Here is a 16,051-nt window from a genome sequence, read left to right on the forward strand (position 1 = left end):
GCCACCTCCAGCCACCCCCCCACAGCACCCTCCATCCCAGCCACTGGAGCCCAGTACAGACCAGTAGCCCCCAGTCTCTGCCCCAGCCTGGGGACGCAGCTGCCACCTTCCCCGCTGTGGGTTCAACCAGCAGCGAAGCTGAGCTCATGTCCCAGAGACACACAGCCAGGACACACGGACAGGACACTTCGGCTGCGACGTCCCTGTTGCCACCGTTGCCCATCGACCGGTGCTGCTGGGCCCGGTTGCCTCTGGTTCTTGTCTCTGTTAACACTAGTTAGGCAGGGTGTGGGACTCCCTGTCCTTGCCCGCCCGCCGGCCGGGTGCTGCCCGTCCTACCCCCACCCAGCCCTCGCCGCTGGTTTTGGGAGGGGTTGGGGCTGCTGCTCCCCAACCCTACTTGGAGGGTCCCCCACCATGTCCCCCCACCCCAGATGCACCCCACTCGCTCCAGCTCTTTGGCTTTATTTGGTGGCTTGGCAACGCAGGGGGGGCTGCCCTGAGAAGCACTTTGGGGTGCACGACGGGGGGGCAGCGGGGATGTGCTGGCATGGGCATAGGCTCACTTGTGCCCTGGGCGGGGGGGTTGGGCATCCCCATCTGCCTCAGGGCTGGGGGGCACCAGGGGGGCCCCACGGCATGGCCTGGGGTGGCCGGGCCCCCAGCTCTCTCCTGGCATCGGGCTGCGCTCGGCTGCCGGCACCGCTCCTCGCCGCACCGTCCGGGCGCTCAGCACCTCCTGCAAGACAGAGCGGGGTCTGTTGGGGGGGTCCCCCGCGATGGGTGGGGTCCCCGTCCCCGCGCCTCGCTGCGGCTGGCAGACAGGACCGGGGATCCTGCCGGGGCTCCGCCATTACCTGTCGCGGCAGCAGGACGCTGCCGGGGCGCCTCACGGGCCGCGCCGGTTCCTCGTCCTCCCTCCTGGCTCTCTCCTGCGGGAGCGAGCACAGCGTCACAGCAAGCCCCGGGCGATGGGGAGGCCTGGGGACACCCTGTCCCGGGGGACACACGCGGGCGGGGGCTGCCTTGGGCGTCCCCGTCGGCAGCTCCGGGGCCGAGGCCGGCACCGCCTGGCACGATGCAGCACCTCCGGACCTTTCACCCCCCGCCACTGCTCCGTACGCACCCGCCTGCCCGGCTGAACCTCATCGTCCTCGCCGTCGCGCCGGGACATCGACCGTGACTCCTGTGGGGAGAGACGTGGGTGCAGGAGTGGCCGGCGCCGTCGGACACCGTCGGGGTGACGCCGAGGAGCCGGCGGCACCACGTTTCCACCTCTCCCCGCACACGGCATCCCCCCGGCCCCTGCGGCAGCCGCCTCGGCGCTGCGGCGTGGCCGCGGCCCGACGCTGCCGGCTCACCTCGCTCAGGACGGAGAAGCACCCCGAGCAGGGTCTGTGGGGCCGCCGCCGGCCCCCGACGCTTGGCCCCTGCGGAGGGAAGGGTCGTTACTGGCTGTGCCGGAGCCCGCTGCCCCCCGGGGTCCCTTTGGCGCCTGTGTAAGCACCCCAAGCCTGGGCTGGGTGGTTGGAGCGCAGCAGGGAGCGCCTCGGGGAGCAGGAACCGAGGGGGAAGCGGCCGGTTTGCCCCCTCTGCAGCCGCCCCGGGACAGGGACAGGATTGCTGCCGTGCCCAGTGGTGCCAAGGCCCTCCCCAGCTTCCCCCGGGGCCGCCATCCCCGCTCCGGCACCGGCTCCCTGGCCGTGTTTTGGGCTGCACGTTGGTAACGACCCGCTCCCACCCTCCCTCCCTCCCCATCGGCACAGTGAAGCCGTGGCCCCCGTCCCCCCATGGCCGCTGCCACCTCCCTCCTCCCCTGCTCAGCCCCTCGCCACCCCCCCGATGAAATGTTTGCCGGTTGTGCAAGCGCTGGGGCTGCAAGAGGGGCCCTGGCAGAGCACGCGGCCCCCGGGACGCCCGCAGGCTGCAAACCCCACCGTCGGCCCTCGGGGGTGACGGGCTCGGCTGGACCTCGGTGCCCCGAGCCCGCCCGCAGCCCCCCCACCGGCGCACAGGGAACAGGGAGGGTGGAAAAGCCCCTCTCCCGGGATTTGGCCTGGCCGCCTACGGGGTGGGCTCGGCGCAGGGTGCCGCTGACGGAGCAGCCGGTGTCCCGTGGGGACAAGGTTTGCCCCCCGCGGTGCCGGAGCCATGCCGTGCCATGCCAGGGGAGGCTCCCCCTCCCCGCGGTGCTCTCTCCCCCGCTCCCAGCCCCGTTACTCCCCTCCTTTACCTCCCACCACCACCACCAACCTCTCTCCCCCGCGCGCCCTTCTTCGAGTCGCCGTGGTCGGCTCCGGCCACGGCCACGAGGGCCACGGCGGCGGCGAAGCCGCAGAGCAGCCACAGCCTCATGGCCTTGCGCGGGGGCACGGCTGCCCGGCTCAGGCTCTCCCGGTGCCGCCGTGCGCTCCCCGGCTGGACCTTGGCCCCTGATGTCAGTGGCGGAGGCTGCGCCGCGGCGCCCGGCTGCGGGGAGCAGCTCCCGGTGCCAGGGGAGCCCCAAAAAACGCCTCTGTGCTTGCCAGTGCCGGGATGTGAACGCCACGGGGGGGATAAAGAGGAGTATCAGCGAGGGGGGATTAAAGGAATAAATTCAGATAACTACTTGCACAGCACTGGGGGAAAAGGGAATTCAGTTAAGGAGGAACCACATGTGGGAGACTTGGGGTCTTTGGGGGGTTTGTCTTTACAAAACAAAAACAAATAAATCAAAGAAAACAAAGAAATCCAGAGAATTGGTCACAGAGAAGCCTGCATAAAGGGCGCTGCCAAGACACCAGCTGGAACCCGCGAGCACCGGCCTCGGTGCACAACACTGCAGAACTGGGGAAATAAGAGAAAAATCCCTGAGCCCCGAGGTCTCTTTGCATCAGGTCAGAGGCTGTTTGTAGCGAGAAACCATAGATTTTGTGATTATGAGAAGAATCGTCAACCTCTCTGGTAAAAAGGAGGCTGCAGCGTGTTGGGCTGCCTCAGAAAGGGAGATTTTATTGCTCCCCCGCCACTTTAATCCAAAGCTCAGAGCTGCGAGAGCATTTAGACACTCAAGCAAAGGATGTTACTTCCAGGATTATTCTTGGTTCTCTGTGGCCGAGGTCTCGTGCTCGGGTTTGCAGGTTAACGCCAGAACAATTAGTCGATCCGTTGAATCCGACTTCTAGCCTGACATCAGCCCACGTGTTTCACCCCGCGCGGGAGATGCCAGCGTAACGGCCGGCGCCCGGCTAACGGCAGGTCCCCGGCCCGAAGCCGGGGGGGGCTTCAAGAGGTGCCTCCCAACCTCTCGGAGAGCATCTCCCGATCCGCAGGCGCCTGGTCCCACGTCACCGGTGCCCACCGATGGAGCCAGCCCTTCTCCGACCCGCCGGATACGTCGTCCGCACGACGCGGCCCCCGGACACATCTCTCCTGCCCTCATTCGAGTTTATTTCTTTGGGTTTTGGGTCATGCAGCTGTTTGTGGCTGCAGCTGGGTGCTCACCCCCCCGGCTTTCCTGGCCCCGTACTCCTCATCACCCAAATTTCCTCATTTCCAGAAATGCTAACCGTTCGTCTGCATGATTAAGGGTGGGTGGGGGAACAAAGAGGAACCCCCATCAGTGCGAAGGGAGCACCCCAGCTCCCCGAAGGGGGACACCAAAGGGGGGACCCTGCTGGGAGGGGACCTGGGGGGTGACCGGCCACGGGGGTGGCGTGCAGCTTGTCGAGGAAGGCCCGGCAGCGGGGAGGGGTCCCGACCGACAGACCGAGGGGAGGAAGGATGGGAAGAGACGGGCGAGGGAATGAGGGTGACGGAAGGGGTCGGTGAAGCATAAAGAGGTCGGGTTGACGCCTTTGCGCCCTCCTGTCCGCGCGGTTGTTCACGCCTGCACTGTCTGTCTGTCCCTGCACGCGCCGCAGCGGGATTGACACCAGTGCTTTGGCTTTTTTTCCCCCGTTTCGGCGTTACACGCCTTCCCTGCACCTGCCCGGTCACGCCCTGACCCGTTCCACCGTTACTTCTTCCCTTTCTGATTAAGGCGGAGGAAAATAAAACACCAAACCCCAAGCCGTGAGTGCCATCACTGCCAAGGTTTTCAGTGGCATCCACCGGCTCAGGGAGACCCAAACCTCATATTTTCCCAGCAAAAAAACTCCCTTGGGATGCTGGGGGTGGCTATCCTGACCCCACAGCCATGGGATGTTCCCTTCTGGGCTGGGGGTGGCGCATTCCCGATGGATTTGAGCACAGAGGAAGGAATGGCAGCTCAACCTCCTGGTCCCCGGGGGTGTCCAGAGCTTGTCGTTGCCCCCTGCCAAAAAACAGGAACAAAACTCCTTACACCGGGCGTATTAAAGAGCAGGCGCGACTTAACTCAGCACCAGTGCAAAGCAGAATATTTCCACAAATCCCACACACGTACCGGAGCTCATTTTGATGTTTACACATGACGGTGAACACACCACGCCTGTCTAAGACCTAACCATTCACCTGACCGTGTTGCAAGTAACTGGAGGGTTAATCCTGCAGCTTGAGCCATCATCAACCTGAACCCCCATCCTGAGGAATGCAAACGACTCCATGAGCCAACTTGTGAAAGGCATTCCAGGTTCACGAGCTGAGACACTTCAAGGGCTGATAACAGAAAGAAAAGTTCTCACACAGGGAAGATCAAGGGATGCCACAACCGTGAAACAATGAAACCAGCGAGAGTCACAGATGTAGACCAATGGAAGAAGGGGATGCTCAGTCAGGTCAGTGATAACGTGTTAGACAGGCCTGGTGTGTGCACTGTCACGTAGAAATGACAAAACGCGCTCCGGCGCTCCGTTAGTGGGAATATTCCCCCTTGCACCCAGCGCCGAATAAAGTCATGCCTGCTCTTTAATACTCCCGGTTTTCGGTGACAGCTGAACATCCTCGTCTTCCACCTGCCTGTATTTTCTCCGCTTAAATTTAAAGCCACGGTGTGATTTTCATTCACTGCACAACCTCGGGGGGGGGTGGGGTGGGGTGTCAGTCCTCTCATCCCTTAGTTCGGTCGGGGGTCGCGATCTCCCCCTGCCAGAATTACCTTCCCCCCCAGTTATTGGGCTTTGGCAGTTGTGTGGTTCTTCAGTGCCTTCTGGGGCCAGAAGTTCCCTTTTCTCACTGCTGATGGATTTGTGGCCTTCCCTGATCTCCAAAACATTCTTTGCAGCAGATTGTTTCCACTGTCAGTCCTTGGAGTTCTGCTGACTTGTGTTCTTTGAGGAGGCCCTTGTTAATGAGGCATTATCATAAAATCACAGGATGGTTTATGTTGGAAGGGACCTTCCAAGGCCATCCAGTCCAACCCCCTGCCATGAGCAGGGACATCTCCCACTAGATCAGGTGCTCAGAGCCCCGGCCAGCCTGGCCTTGGGTGTTTCCAGGGATGGGGCATCGACCACCTCTCTGGGCAACCTGGGCCAGCGCCTCACCACCCTCACTGTGAATTTATTTTCCTTATATCCAGCCTAAATCTACCCTCCTTTAGTTTAAAACCACTGTTATCCCAAAAAGCAGGTTCATTCGCCCGGTGTGCAAAACGCCAAACTACACACAGAGCAAAGGTATTTTATTTAAGACATTTTTGTGCAAAGATGGGTGCTGGGTGGTAACCCACAAAGCTGCACCCCACACTGAGAAACTACAAGGCATTTATACAGTTAAATATCTCAAGCACAGCTAATATCCACATACCTCAGCTAATAATCGGTTCATTTCTATCTGACTTGGATGTAACAGTACAGCTCACTTAACCCCCATGCTCATAGATTAAGGGACTTACTGGGGGGGGCAGTTCCTGGCCTATGGCCTGATTTCTGGTATCATAACGAGGATAGTTCCCCGCACCGGGCACTTTGTTTTAATTCTTATCTACATCCCAATTAGCTGTTTTTCTTGACTACACATGTTATCACCCTGTTCTCAGCGGCTTCTGAGACAGGGTGTTTGCTTTGATCAGTCTCTCAGCTCTCCTCAAGGACAGAGTCGTAAAACAAGTGCTTCTCTATCTCTCAGTTTCCTTCTCTGGCCTTTGACTTCTGTTTTGCCAGACTCGCATAGTTCATTGTTATGACTTCAGTGAACAGTTCCAAAAATTCAATTTTCTTAAGGATATCACCATCACCCCTTGGCCTGTCACAACAGGCCTTGCTAAAGAGGTCGCCCCCACCCTTCCTACAGCCCCCCTTTAAGCACTGGGAGGCCGCAATAAGGTCTCCCCGCAGCTTCTCTCCCCAGGCTGAACAACCCCAGCTCTCCCAGCCCGGCCTCGCAGCAGAGGGGCTCCAGCCCCCGGAGCATTTCTGTGCCCCCTCTGGCCCCGCTCCAACAGCCCCGTGTCTGTCCCGTGCTGAGGAGCCCCAAGCTGGAGGCGGCGCTGCGGGGGGGTCTCACAGAGCGGGGCAGGGGGGCAGGACCCCCTCCCTCGCCCTGCTGCCCGCGCTGCTGGGGATGCAGCCCAGGGCACGGCTGGCTCTCTGGGCTGTGAGCGCACATGGCCGGCTCGTGTCCAGCTTTTCACCCCCCAGCACCCCCAAGTCCTTCTCCGCAGGGCTGCTCCCCATCCCCCCATCCCCCAGCCTGTGTTGGTACCGGGGGCTGCCCCGACCCAGGGGCAGGACCTTGCCCTTGGCCTTGCTGAACCTCATCCATCACTAACACCCCCTCTCTGGCTTAAGCCTTATTTAGGCGGAGGCACCAGTCTTGGACTAGGCTGCGTCCCGCGTTACCACGGCAACCGCGGTGGAAGGGGGGGTGACCGCCCCTTGTAAACATCCGGTGGAAGCCCCGCCTTCCTCGCCGCCTCAAGCACCTCTTGCTCGCCTGACGCGGAAGTCCGCCTCTGTCCCAGAACTCATTGCGACAGCGCGGTCTCCCCCGCACGATGCCCGCCGGCCCCGCTGACTGGCCGAGCGCAACGGCGGCGCCATTTTTGGTGGCTGTACGCCACGTTCCTGCCGCTATTGGTGGAAGAGCCTCACGTGACCTCAGGAGCGCTCCGCCATTGGGTGGTGAGCCGGCCGCTTCCGGGCCGGGCCGGCAGCGGAGGAGCTGCGATGGCGGCCCGGGATGGCCCGGCCGGGGGTGGCCCTGCGCCCCCCGCCCGGCCGCCCCCGGGCGATGCTGAGTGGTGCCCGGGACGCGTTACCTCACCCCAGCTTTGCCATCTCCTTTCCCCCTGTGGGCTCTGCCCCTTTACCAGCCTCATCCCCTCCCAGGTGCGGCGCCGCGCTCCCGTTCCTTACCTCTTCCCAGTGACTGAGTCACAGAATCGTTTATGATACAGAGGATCTCTAAGATTATCAGGTCCAACCCCCAACCCAACACCCCCCGGCCTCCTAAACCATGTCCCCAGGTGCCAGGTCAGCACGGTGTTTGAACCCCTCCAGGGACGGTGACTCCCCCACCTCTCTGGGCAGCCTGTGCCAACCCCTGACCCCTCTGGCAGGGAAGGCATTTCCCTCACACCCAACCTAAACCTCCCCTGGCGCAGCCTGAGGCCGTTCCCTCTCGTCCCGTCACTGGTGACTTGGGAGCAGAGACCAGCCCCCCCCTCACTCCAGCCCCTCTCAGGCAGCTGCAGAGAGCGAGAAGGGCTCCCCTCAGCCCCCTCTTCTCCAGGCTAAACCCCCCCAGCCCCCTCAGCCGCCCCCCAGCACACTTGTGCTCCAGACCCTGCCCCAGCCCCGCTGCCCTTCTCTGGACACGCTCCAGCCCCTCCAGGCCCTTCTTGTCCCGAGGGGCCCAAACCTGAGCCCACCATTCGAGGTGGGGCCTCCCCAGGGCCGAGCACGGGGCCCCATCCCTGCCCGGCTCCTGCTGGATTCCTTAACGCTGTGCCGTGACTCCCCAGCTGGGGACAGCCAGCTGGCTTTCCTGGCTCTTGCTCCATGTTGTCTGCCCAGTCCTGCGACAGGCAGAACTGGTGATGGCATTTACATCCACGGGCAGGGCTGCATGGCTTCTGACAGCCTCCCAAGAGCTTCCTGATGCCACAAGGAGTGGCTGAGGGAGCTGGGGGTGTTTAGCCTGGAGGAGACATTTAGACATGGCGCTTTGTGACATGGTTTAGTGCTGGGCCTGGCAGGGCTGAGTTAACGGTTGGACTCAATGATCTTAGAGCTCTTTTCTAACCTAAACAATTCTATGATTCTGTGAATGCAAAGAAGTAATGAAGGGCAGCACCTCACCTGGGAGGGGATGAGGCTGGTATAGGGGGTCCATCCTTTTCCTCCTCCTGCAGACCACACTATTTCTGATACAAAATATTACAAATTCATCCCAGTTTTGCTATGCTTAGACCCAAATTTAGCTTTTCTGCTATGACCAGATTAATCACAGCCTTGCCTGGAATGAGCATTGTGGCTCCCTGGCCACTGTTGGCCCTGCAGGACTCTCCTCTCCAGATGGTCCCAGTCTCCTTTTCCTCACCCAGGGCGGGTTCCGCTGCCTCATGACCATCGGCCAAGCCCAGCTGTCCCTACGGAGCTGCCTGCAGCCACTGCTGCTTCCCTCGCCGGTGTCCCACACATCCAGCCATTCTTCCTGGCAGCTGCCACAGTTGAATTCCGAGACCTTTGCCTCCTGGTCCAGGACGGACCTCCTGTGGGCAGCCGTGACAGTGTCCCCACTACAGGGATCTGCTGAACAGTGCCTTCCTTCGGTAGTTTTAGAAAGAGAATGCTGCAGGGCTCTGCACAGTATGACCCTGCCCGCTTTTGTAAGTGATAGCCGCAAAGTCTCATCAAAAAAGAGCATCTCCCTTTAATATCATACCCTAAAAACTTCTCTCCATTCACTCGGCTTAACTTCATAGTGGGAAACCCCAGAAAGCCAGGCACACTGCCTGCGCCAGGCAGAGTGAAGCACCAACGGCAGCCAGGCTGCCCCAAAGACGCCAGGGATTCCTCCCCGCCTGGGCCTGGCGAGCGGCTGCTCCTTTGCGAGCACAACCCGGACGCTGACAGACAGACTGGAGGGTGTGACAACAAGGATGGTAATTTAAAATCATTTTAATAAGATGACAGGATGCATCGCAGTGACCGGGCCCTGCCTGGCCAGAAAATGTACCGACCAGCTGCCCGTTCTTCCCCCTTCGCTCCGTTTTCCTGTCCTTCCTCCTTTATCTGCGCTGATCCTTCCCTTTCCCTTGGCCTTTTCCACCTCCCAGACAATCCGTTTCCTCCGCAGGCACTGTGTACTGGGTTTTACACCCACTAATCCACCTCTCTACGTCTTTCACGGTGTTTCTTCCCTCACACTGCCTCAGTTCTGTTTTGCCGTGGGGAAGAAGGTCCCAACTGTTCGCCTCCAGAGACGGGACAGTCGCCGCCGACCCGCCGCGGCCGGTCAGCTGTCTATCTGAACGATGGTGGGCCAGAATCCCCCACGCTGAGAGAAGCTGTTGAGCTCCAAGTTCTGGCATATGGAGTCCAACATGTGGTCGACGGTCCGTATCACCACTTTATAGGCATCACGCAGCGATTCATAATTCGAATTAACAAGTTGTTGTCCTTCGAGATTTCGCTTAACATCAGGGGTCTGGATGGGCTGTGCCCTCTGTGGCTTGCGGCGAATGGACACCTTGGTGCATGTCACTTCCTTCCTCATCTCCACAGCCGCACTGGAGGGTGGGGGTGCAGCCACCACTCTACGAGGCGCTTCTGACATCTTCCCTTGGGACCTGCCCCGACGCCATGGCCGGCAGCGTGCAGCCTCCTGCTTTGCAGGACAAAATGCCCTAGACGTTCCCTTTGCGGGGTTGTCTTCTGCCTTAGCAGGAGGAACAGTTGCTGAAATGGCAGGTTTGGAAAGACAGCACGCGTCGGAGGAATGTCGGAGACACGCCAACTGCTTTTTGGCGCAAGGCTTGCAAAACCACATGGTTTGCTTGGATTTCCTGACGATTCGCCCTACCTGGGGTCCTCGCTTCTCCAGCCTGTGAAGCATGGCCCGAGGCTTACAAAGACGAGTAACTTTATTAACTCTCTCCTGGTAAGGAATCATTTGCACGTGGCAGTATTCGTGGTCCTGAAACACTGAGTCAGAAACCTCGCTGTTTCTGCAGTAGTCGTGTTCTCTCAGAGGACACGGTTGTGGGGCACAAGGCAAGAGCTGTGTCATGCTCATTGTGGAGTAACAGTGGTCTTTCAAAATAGTCTCCTTCAGATCCACAACCCTATTTTCTGGGAGGAATGTTGCTTCTACCAAGGTGCATTGACCGTTTTGGCCGCTCCTTTGAAACCCCTCCCCATACAGATGCTCCTGAGGATCTGCGTTTTTGTTCTGCTCTTCCAGCGCTGGATGAGGTGAGAATCCTCTGCTTTGGGTTACATTTTCCATGACTCCTTGATTATCCCCCTCTGCTCCCTCCTTCCCAGGCCCAAAGTCCACCCGTGCCTGCTCTCGGCTTTCTGCCGGCTGCACTCCTCCAGCGGCTGCTGCCACCAGCAACTCGCTCCTACCTGTGACGGATGTGAGCTTGTTCAGCAGTCTTCTAGAGTAGAGACGCCACTGCCTGTACCGTCCTCCTGCTAGGAGAGTGTTGGGAAGAGCTTACCTACATCCCGGCTGGGGCATCGTGATGGGACAGGGAGAGGGGGAGATGTGCTGAAGGCACGGGGTGGATGCTGACAGCCTGCCCACTCTCCAGTGAGAAGGAGCTGCTCTCCCTGGTTCAGGGGCCACCCGGCATCCCCAACCTCCGCCTGGGCAGGTGGGAGAATCGTGCCCTGCCTACAGGGGCTGCCTGTGCAGGGGTGGGAGAAGCCCTGGCAGCGGTGCCTGACTGCGGCAGAGGTGGCTGGAGCCCACCTTGGGCTCTTTGCTCCAGGATCTGGTGGTGAGGAAGGGAGGGGACACGACCAGAACTCACCTGGGCACGGTCTCTGCATCCCCTCCTCCGGCACACAACACCTGCCAGCACTGGGCCACCAGAGTGAGGGAGGCTCCTCCAGCCAGCTCCTGTCCCCGTTGCATCCTGCAGGGAAACCAGGCGGACGTCACCTCCCTGGCCGGGGAAGCCCTTTGGCTCCACAGCCATGGGGGACAGAGGAAGCCCCCTCTGCCGCCAGCAGCCAAGACATGACAACCCTGCTCACGGGTGGCCAAAAGCAGGGACGACTCTCCGTGGGATGAGAGCAGATCTGCAACGTCTCTGCGGAGCCACAGCTTTAGAGGCTGGAGGGAAAGGGGGGCGATGCCTCAGAAGAGGCAGCGAGGAGGGATTTGGACAGGAGGGCAAGTGGGGAGCCCAGAGACAGGTCACAGCTAGGGAGAAGAGGAGCTTGGGGCGGCCTTTGTGATGTGCCCCCACTCCCCGTTGAGGTCCTGCAGGGGTTGGATCATTCCTGCTCACCTGGAGAGGGGCTGCCGGGTCTGTCCTGCCTCGCTGGGCTCTGCGGCATGCAGACCCATGGCGCTTCCCCGCGCTCCATCCGGTACACGATGTCAGGTTTGGGGCCAGGGTAACCTGGGGGTGGAGCAGAGCGTGTTCGAATGCAAAACGTTAGGAATGAATTGTTAACACGAGGAAATAACGGTCTTCTCTGCAACAGCCCACACTGCGCTTCCCCATGACCGGAAGAACCCAAGCAGAAACAACACTGAAACATGGAAAAAAGCAAGCGAAATGTTGGAGCTGCTCCCAGAGATCAATTTATTCACATGGACAAGGGCAGAGCCATGATGGGAGAAGGGGAACCGGCTCCCAACTCCGCTGAGAGGCTTTCCTGGCTAGGGATTTTCTGCTGCTCACTGTAGGAGTGGCTGTGGGGCATGGGGCATCCTCCCAGGTGCCCGGCTCAGACCCTTTATGCCGGTAACTGGAGATCTCCCGTCCTGGTGGCAGTAGGATGAGTCCTCTGAAGGGACCATGCCGGTTCAGGGAACGCTGCTGCGGTCCGCTCCCCTGCGCCTTGCCTGGTACGTGCTAATCCTGCCCCGCTGAGCGCCCAGGGGAGGGGACAGAGCCACTGGTGTTTTTCCAGCACCAAACTCCCCCAGGACCACTGGTGCTCAGGGCAGTTACCCCAGACATGTCACTGTAGCTCAAAACACACCTATAGCGCCAGAAGCAGCGTGGATGTGACAGACCCAAGGATCCCCCACCCCTGCTGCGGCCCCACCGGAGTGAAAACCGCAGGGTTACCCAGGGACGTCAGGAGCTCGTAGTTGTCCAGCATGACGCGGTGGTAGAGCTCCTGCTGCTGCTCCGCCAGGGTGTCCCACTCGGCGCGGCTCAGGTACACGGCGACATCCTCGAAGGTCACAGCTCCCTGCCCGACATGGGCCGCAGCCCCGTCACCCCCCGCCCTCCAGGTGGGGAAGGGGGCTTTGTGACGGGTTTGTGTTCCAGGTGCCATTCCCACCCCCAGGCCAAAACCGTTGCGGGGTGATGTCACGGTGGGGTGATGTCATGGGGGGGTGGTGATGTCACGGGGGTTGAGGGAGTGCAGGGGGTTGGGGGGTTGATGTCACGGGGGGGCACTGCAGGGCCGGGCCTAGCTCCTACCTGCATCTGCCCTGCCATGGCGCCGAGGGGGCCCTGCCGACGTCCCGCTCCTCTCCTGGGGGTCCCTGTCCCTGCTCTGCTCCCGGGGGTCCCACTCCCTGCCGGGCCGACACGTGAGGCCTCACAGCGTCGCTTCCGGTGCGCCTGCCGGCCACAGGCTCCGCACCGGAAATAGGCCGCGTGACGCGGCGCCCCCCCCCCGCCCCCCCCCCCTTACACCGGCTGCGCGGGCACCTCCTTCCGCTGCCACCGCCCACAAGCTTCCGGCCGGAGTCCCAGCCCTTCCGTAAGCCGCCATGGCCGACCGGAAGTGTGGCCAGCGTGCACGTGACCCGCTGCCATGGCACTCCGAGGGGCGTGGCCGCGCTGCACGTGACCAGCGCGGGGCCCTCGGCGCCGCCATTTTGCGCACCGGCCCGCCCCCTCCCCCACCACGTGACGGGCCGCGGCGCCGCCATTGGCCCGTCGGGGTGAGTTACGGCGCAGCCTCCCCCGGCCTGGTTCCCCCCCCCCCTCGAGTTTCATCCTCGTTAATTACGCGGCGATCGTGGCCGTAATGAGCGGCCGGTGCCAAGGGCGGCTCGTCGTGCCCTAAACCGGGCCTGAAGGTGCTTTATCCAAGCCTGGAATTGGGCAGCCCGAGGCCTCTGCGCGGACCTCCCTGCGGCGGCGGGTCTGAAACCCGCTGCCGTTTCGTTAAATCCCTCGTGAATGTTAAATTCGAAGATGGAGGTGTTAAACCGAAGGTGTGTCCGAAATACACTTGAGAACGGAAAATACCCGCAGGGAGCGGGAGCGGCCCCGTCCCCGCCCCCGGAGCACGGCGGGGCAGCCTGAACGTGCCCTCTCCGGCGATCTGCCGATTGCCGGTGAACGCAACCGGGAGAGGTGTGCGGAATGGTGCCTGCTGGGAGCAACAGCTCGGCGAGGGAGCTACAAACGCCACCCAAAAGAATCGGACGTGGCATCCCCGGGAGGTGAAGATCCCCTGTAACCTTACACTGAATTGGACATGATGTCCCTGGAAGGTGGAAATCCCTGGGAATCTTGTAGGTTGGGGGGACCCCCACCCCACGGTGAACCCCCACACCACAGGTATAACATTCCCTTATCCCCAGGTTGGTGTATTCAGGCTCCTGACAAGTGGGGTGGCTGTGCTCGCTGTGACCTGCCTCCTTATGAATGTGCTTGATCCTTTAAGCATTTTTTGTCCAATCCAGATAGTACAATTGACACACAAAAAAACCTCCTACCCTGTGAGGATAATGAGTTGTTTATGGATAATTAGTTGTAAATTGTTAATGTGGGACCCCATAGGAACACGGTATGTCCCAGAACTCCGAACCTTTGTATGGGGTATGTGTCCTTGTTGGGGTTTTCCAGTACCAGGGTTTCAACCTGGGGATCCCACAGGTAATGGAAGCATTACCGATTGAGAGACTGCGTTAAAGCATGGAGGTGGAGGGCAGAGCTGAGGTGTTGGTCGTGGGTGCAGGGCACTGGGGGGGAGAAAACCCGGCTAAAATGCATTCCCTAGCGAGGAGCTGCTATTTTTATGCACTTTGCCCATTTCTGTGATTATTGCAGAGTTTCTGCTGGTGGAGGGCAGCGCCAGCTATGCAAGGCCGCTTGTGCAGCATGGCTGATCTGTGGGTCAATCTTTGTCCCACACATGTTCCCTCCAACCTGCTGCGCTCTGCAGGCCACTGTTAAACTCCAGCCGCGGAATCTGGAGGAGAAAAGCCACAACCACCCCACCAAGGCTGCACAATGCAAACTCCGGGACAAAGTGCGCAGGCACCTTTGGTAAATTGTTTTAAGTTCTGCTACTGGTATTCCAGAGGGTGAAAGAAAAGAAAAAAAAGATGGTAATACCTGCTTAGGGGTTGGCCAATATTTCTTTCCAAACAAGAACTGCAGGTCAACAGAGACAGAAATGTTGATTGCATTTCCCTAACGGCAGTTTAACAAACCCCTTGTTTTCAAGTTTAATAAACTCCTTGCTTTCAAGTTTGTCCGTACAGGGTGGTGCTGCACCGGGTCATTACGAGGACATTGACTTCTCACGGTTGCCTGCACCCTGCGAACATCTGGGTCAAAAGAACGAAAAAGCAGTTCTCTGTCCCACCTGAATGTTTTTAGGAGGAAATTCCTTTATTTTAGCTCCAATTAAGTTTTTAAAGCTATTTTCCTCTAAACTTGTCACATCAGTCTTCCACGCACTTCACATTCTCCTCCTCCTGCGGAAGGACCCCTTTTTATCTCTTTTACCCTGGTGCTTTGCTGACACTCCTGGCTCTGCAGAGACTTTTGCTGACCCTCAAGGTGTCCGTGGCTCTGGCGACGTTGCTGTGATGAATCTTCGTTGCGCAGGAAAGCCAGACGAGCTGGCCAGGAGTGGGGAGGAGATCGCTGTCGTCTCCCATGCCTGTCACCCTGGGACCGGTGCTGCAGGACGGAGCTGAAAGCCCCGAGGCAGCCAGGAGAGACCCCAGTACCTCGGGGAGACCCCAGTGCCACGGAGAGACCCCAGTGCCTCGGGCATCGGTGCCAAGGCCCCACCAGAGCACCCGGGCTGTCTGCCTGGGCCTTCCTTCACCTCACCGACCTGGGGAGGGAAACAAAATGCCCCCAACCTGGCAGAGCCCAGCTGCAGCTCCCAGCAGTAAATGGGGGCAGCCAGCGGGGTGTGTGGCACCGCAGTAGGACAGTGCCAGGCCAGTAACAGTAGGTTAGAGGTATTTTAGTTTATATATATGGGCTAGATGATCTCCAGAGGTCCCTGCCAGCCTCAATGGTCCTGTGACTCAGTGATTCATCGCTACCACAAAATAAGGAAAACCAGGGAAAATAATAAGGAAAATCAGGACAAACAGAGCAAGGACGAAGAGAATGATCCTGCAACCCGCAGTTATCCTGCATGGCATAGCTCTGGGCCGTTCCCATTCTCCTCTGCTCCATACCTCCCCATGAGATGCTCTGCTTGCTCTTCCATTAAATGGGGTACGTCCCGTCACCATACCACTTGCCCCCCTTCTCCCGCGCCATGGCTCAGACCACCCCCATCAGCTTGGCGACCTGCTGGTCCCGTTCCGCGTTGGCTGCTCCGTTGCTGAAGCCATGGTGCCCACTGCCACGCTGTGGGATCACGTCCTGGAGCCCTCCGTTGCCACAATACCGAGGCAGCGACCTCCCCGCCAGGTCTTCTGCACGGGTGAGACGATCGTGTGCCTCAAACCATCAGCTCCAAAAACGTCCTGCTGCCTCTGTGCAGCCTCCTCATCCTCCTTAATGGATTGGCCCAGTTCGGTTACCCGCAGCAGTGTGGGGGTGCCTGGCGAGGCAGGACGGCCTGACGCAATGAGTAATTCCTTTCTACGCCTCAGCGAGGGCAGCTCTTGGATCAAAAATATCGGCCGTGTCAACGACCGCGATGCCCTCGCCGTTGCAGCACTCTTGTGCACAGCTTGCGGTCACTGGCTCAGTCACAGACTTGGACTTGAACAGGCGTTTTCCGAGGAGGAGCCT

The 16,051-nt window shown here is 60.0% G+C and overlaps 2 protein-coding genes across 5 annotated transcripts; both read right to left on the minus strand.

The window, feature by feature from the left end:
• Window positions 1–449: 449 nt before the first annotated feature.
• On the minus strand, window positions 450–8,472 carry LOC135311801 (uncharacterized). Its single transcript, XM_064441840.1, has 6 exons — window positions 8,443–8,472; window positions 2,254–2,469; window positions 1,362–1,430; window positions 1,127–1,186; window positions 858–932; window positions 450–739 (listed from the first exon to the last, which is right to left on the minus strand). Exons 1-6 carry the CDS (start codon window positions 8,470–8,472, stop codon window positions 563–565), a joined length of 627 nt encoding a protein of 208 aa, XP_064297910.1. The 3' UTR covers window positions 450–562.
• A 533-nt stretch (window positions 8,473–9,005) lies between these two features.
• On the minus strand, window positions 9,006–12,823 carry LOC104043795 (zinc finger protein 343-like). Of its 4 annotated transcripts, none has more exons than XM_064445267.1 (7): window positions 12,741–12,823; window positions 12,524–12,621; window positions 12,161–12,287; window positions 11,369–11,482; window positions 10,886–10,990; window positions 10,476–10,541; window positions 9,006–10,310 (listed from the first exon to the last, which is right to left on the minus strand). In XM_064445267.1, exons 2-7 carry the CDS (start codon window positions 12,539–12,541, stop codon window positions 9,361–9,363), a joined length of 1,380 nt encoding a protein of 459 aa, XP_064301337.1. In that variant the 5' UTR covers window positions 12,542–12,621; window positions 12,741–12,823; the 3' UTR covers window positions 9,006–9,360. The 4 variants fall into 4 exon arrangements, with proteins under 4 accessions (XP_064301337.1, XP_064301336.1, XP_064301335.1 ...); XM_064445266.1 differs by having other exon boundaries at window positions 10,476–10,544; XM_064445265.1 differs by having other exon boundaries at window positions 9,006–10,541.
• Between the last annotated feature and the right edge of the window lie 3,228 nt (window positions 12,824–16,051).

The sequence above is a fragment of the Phalacrocorax carbo genome, chromosome 2 (genome assembly GCF_963921805.1).
Source record: "Phalacrocorax carbo chromosome 2, bPhaCar2.1, whole genome shotgun sequence".
In the NCBI taxonomy this organism is placed as follows: domain Eukaryota; kingdom Metazoa; phylum Chordata; class Aves; order Suliformes; family Phalacrocoracidae; genus Phalacrocorax; species Phalacrocorax carbo.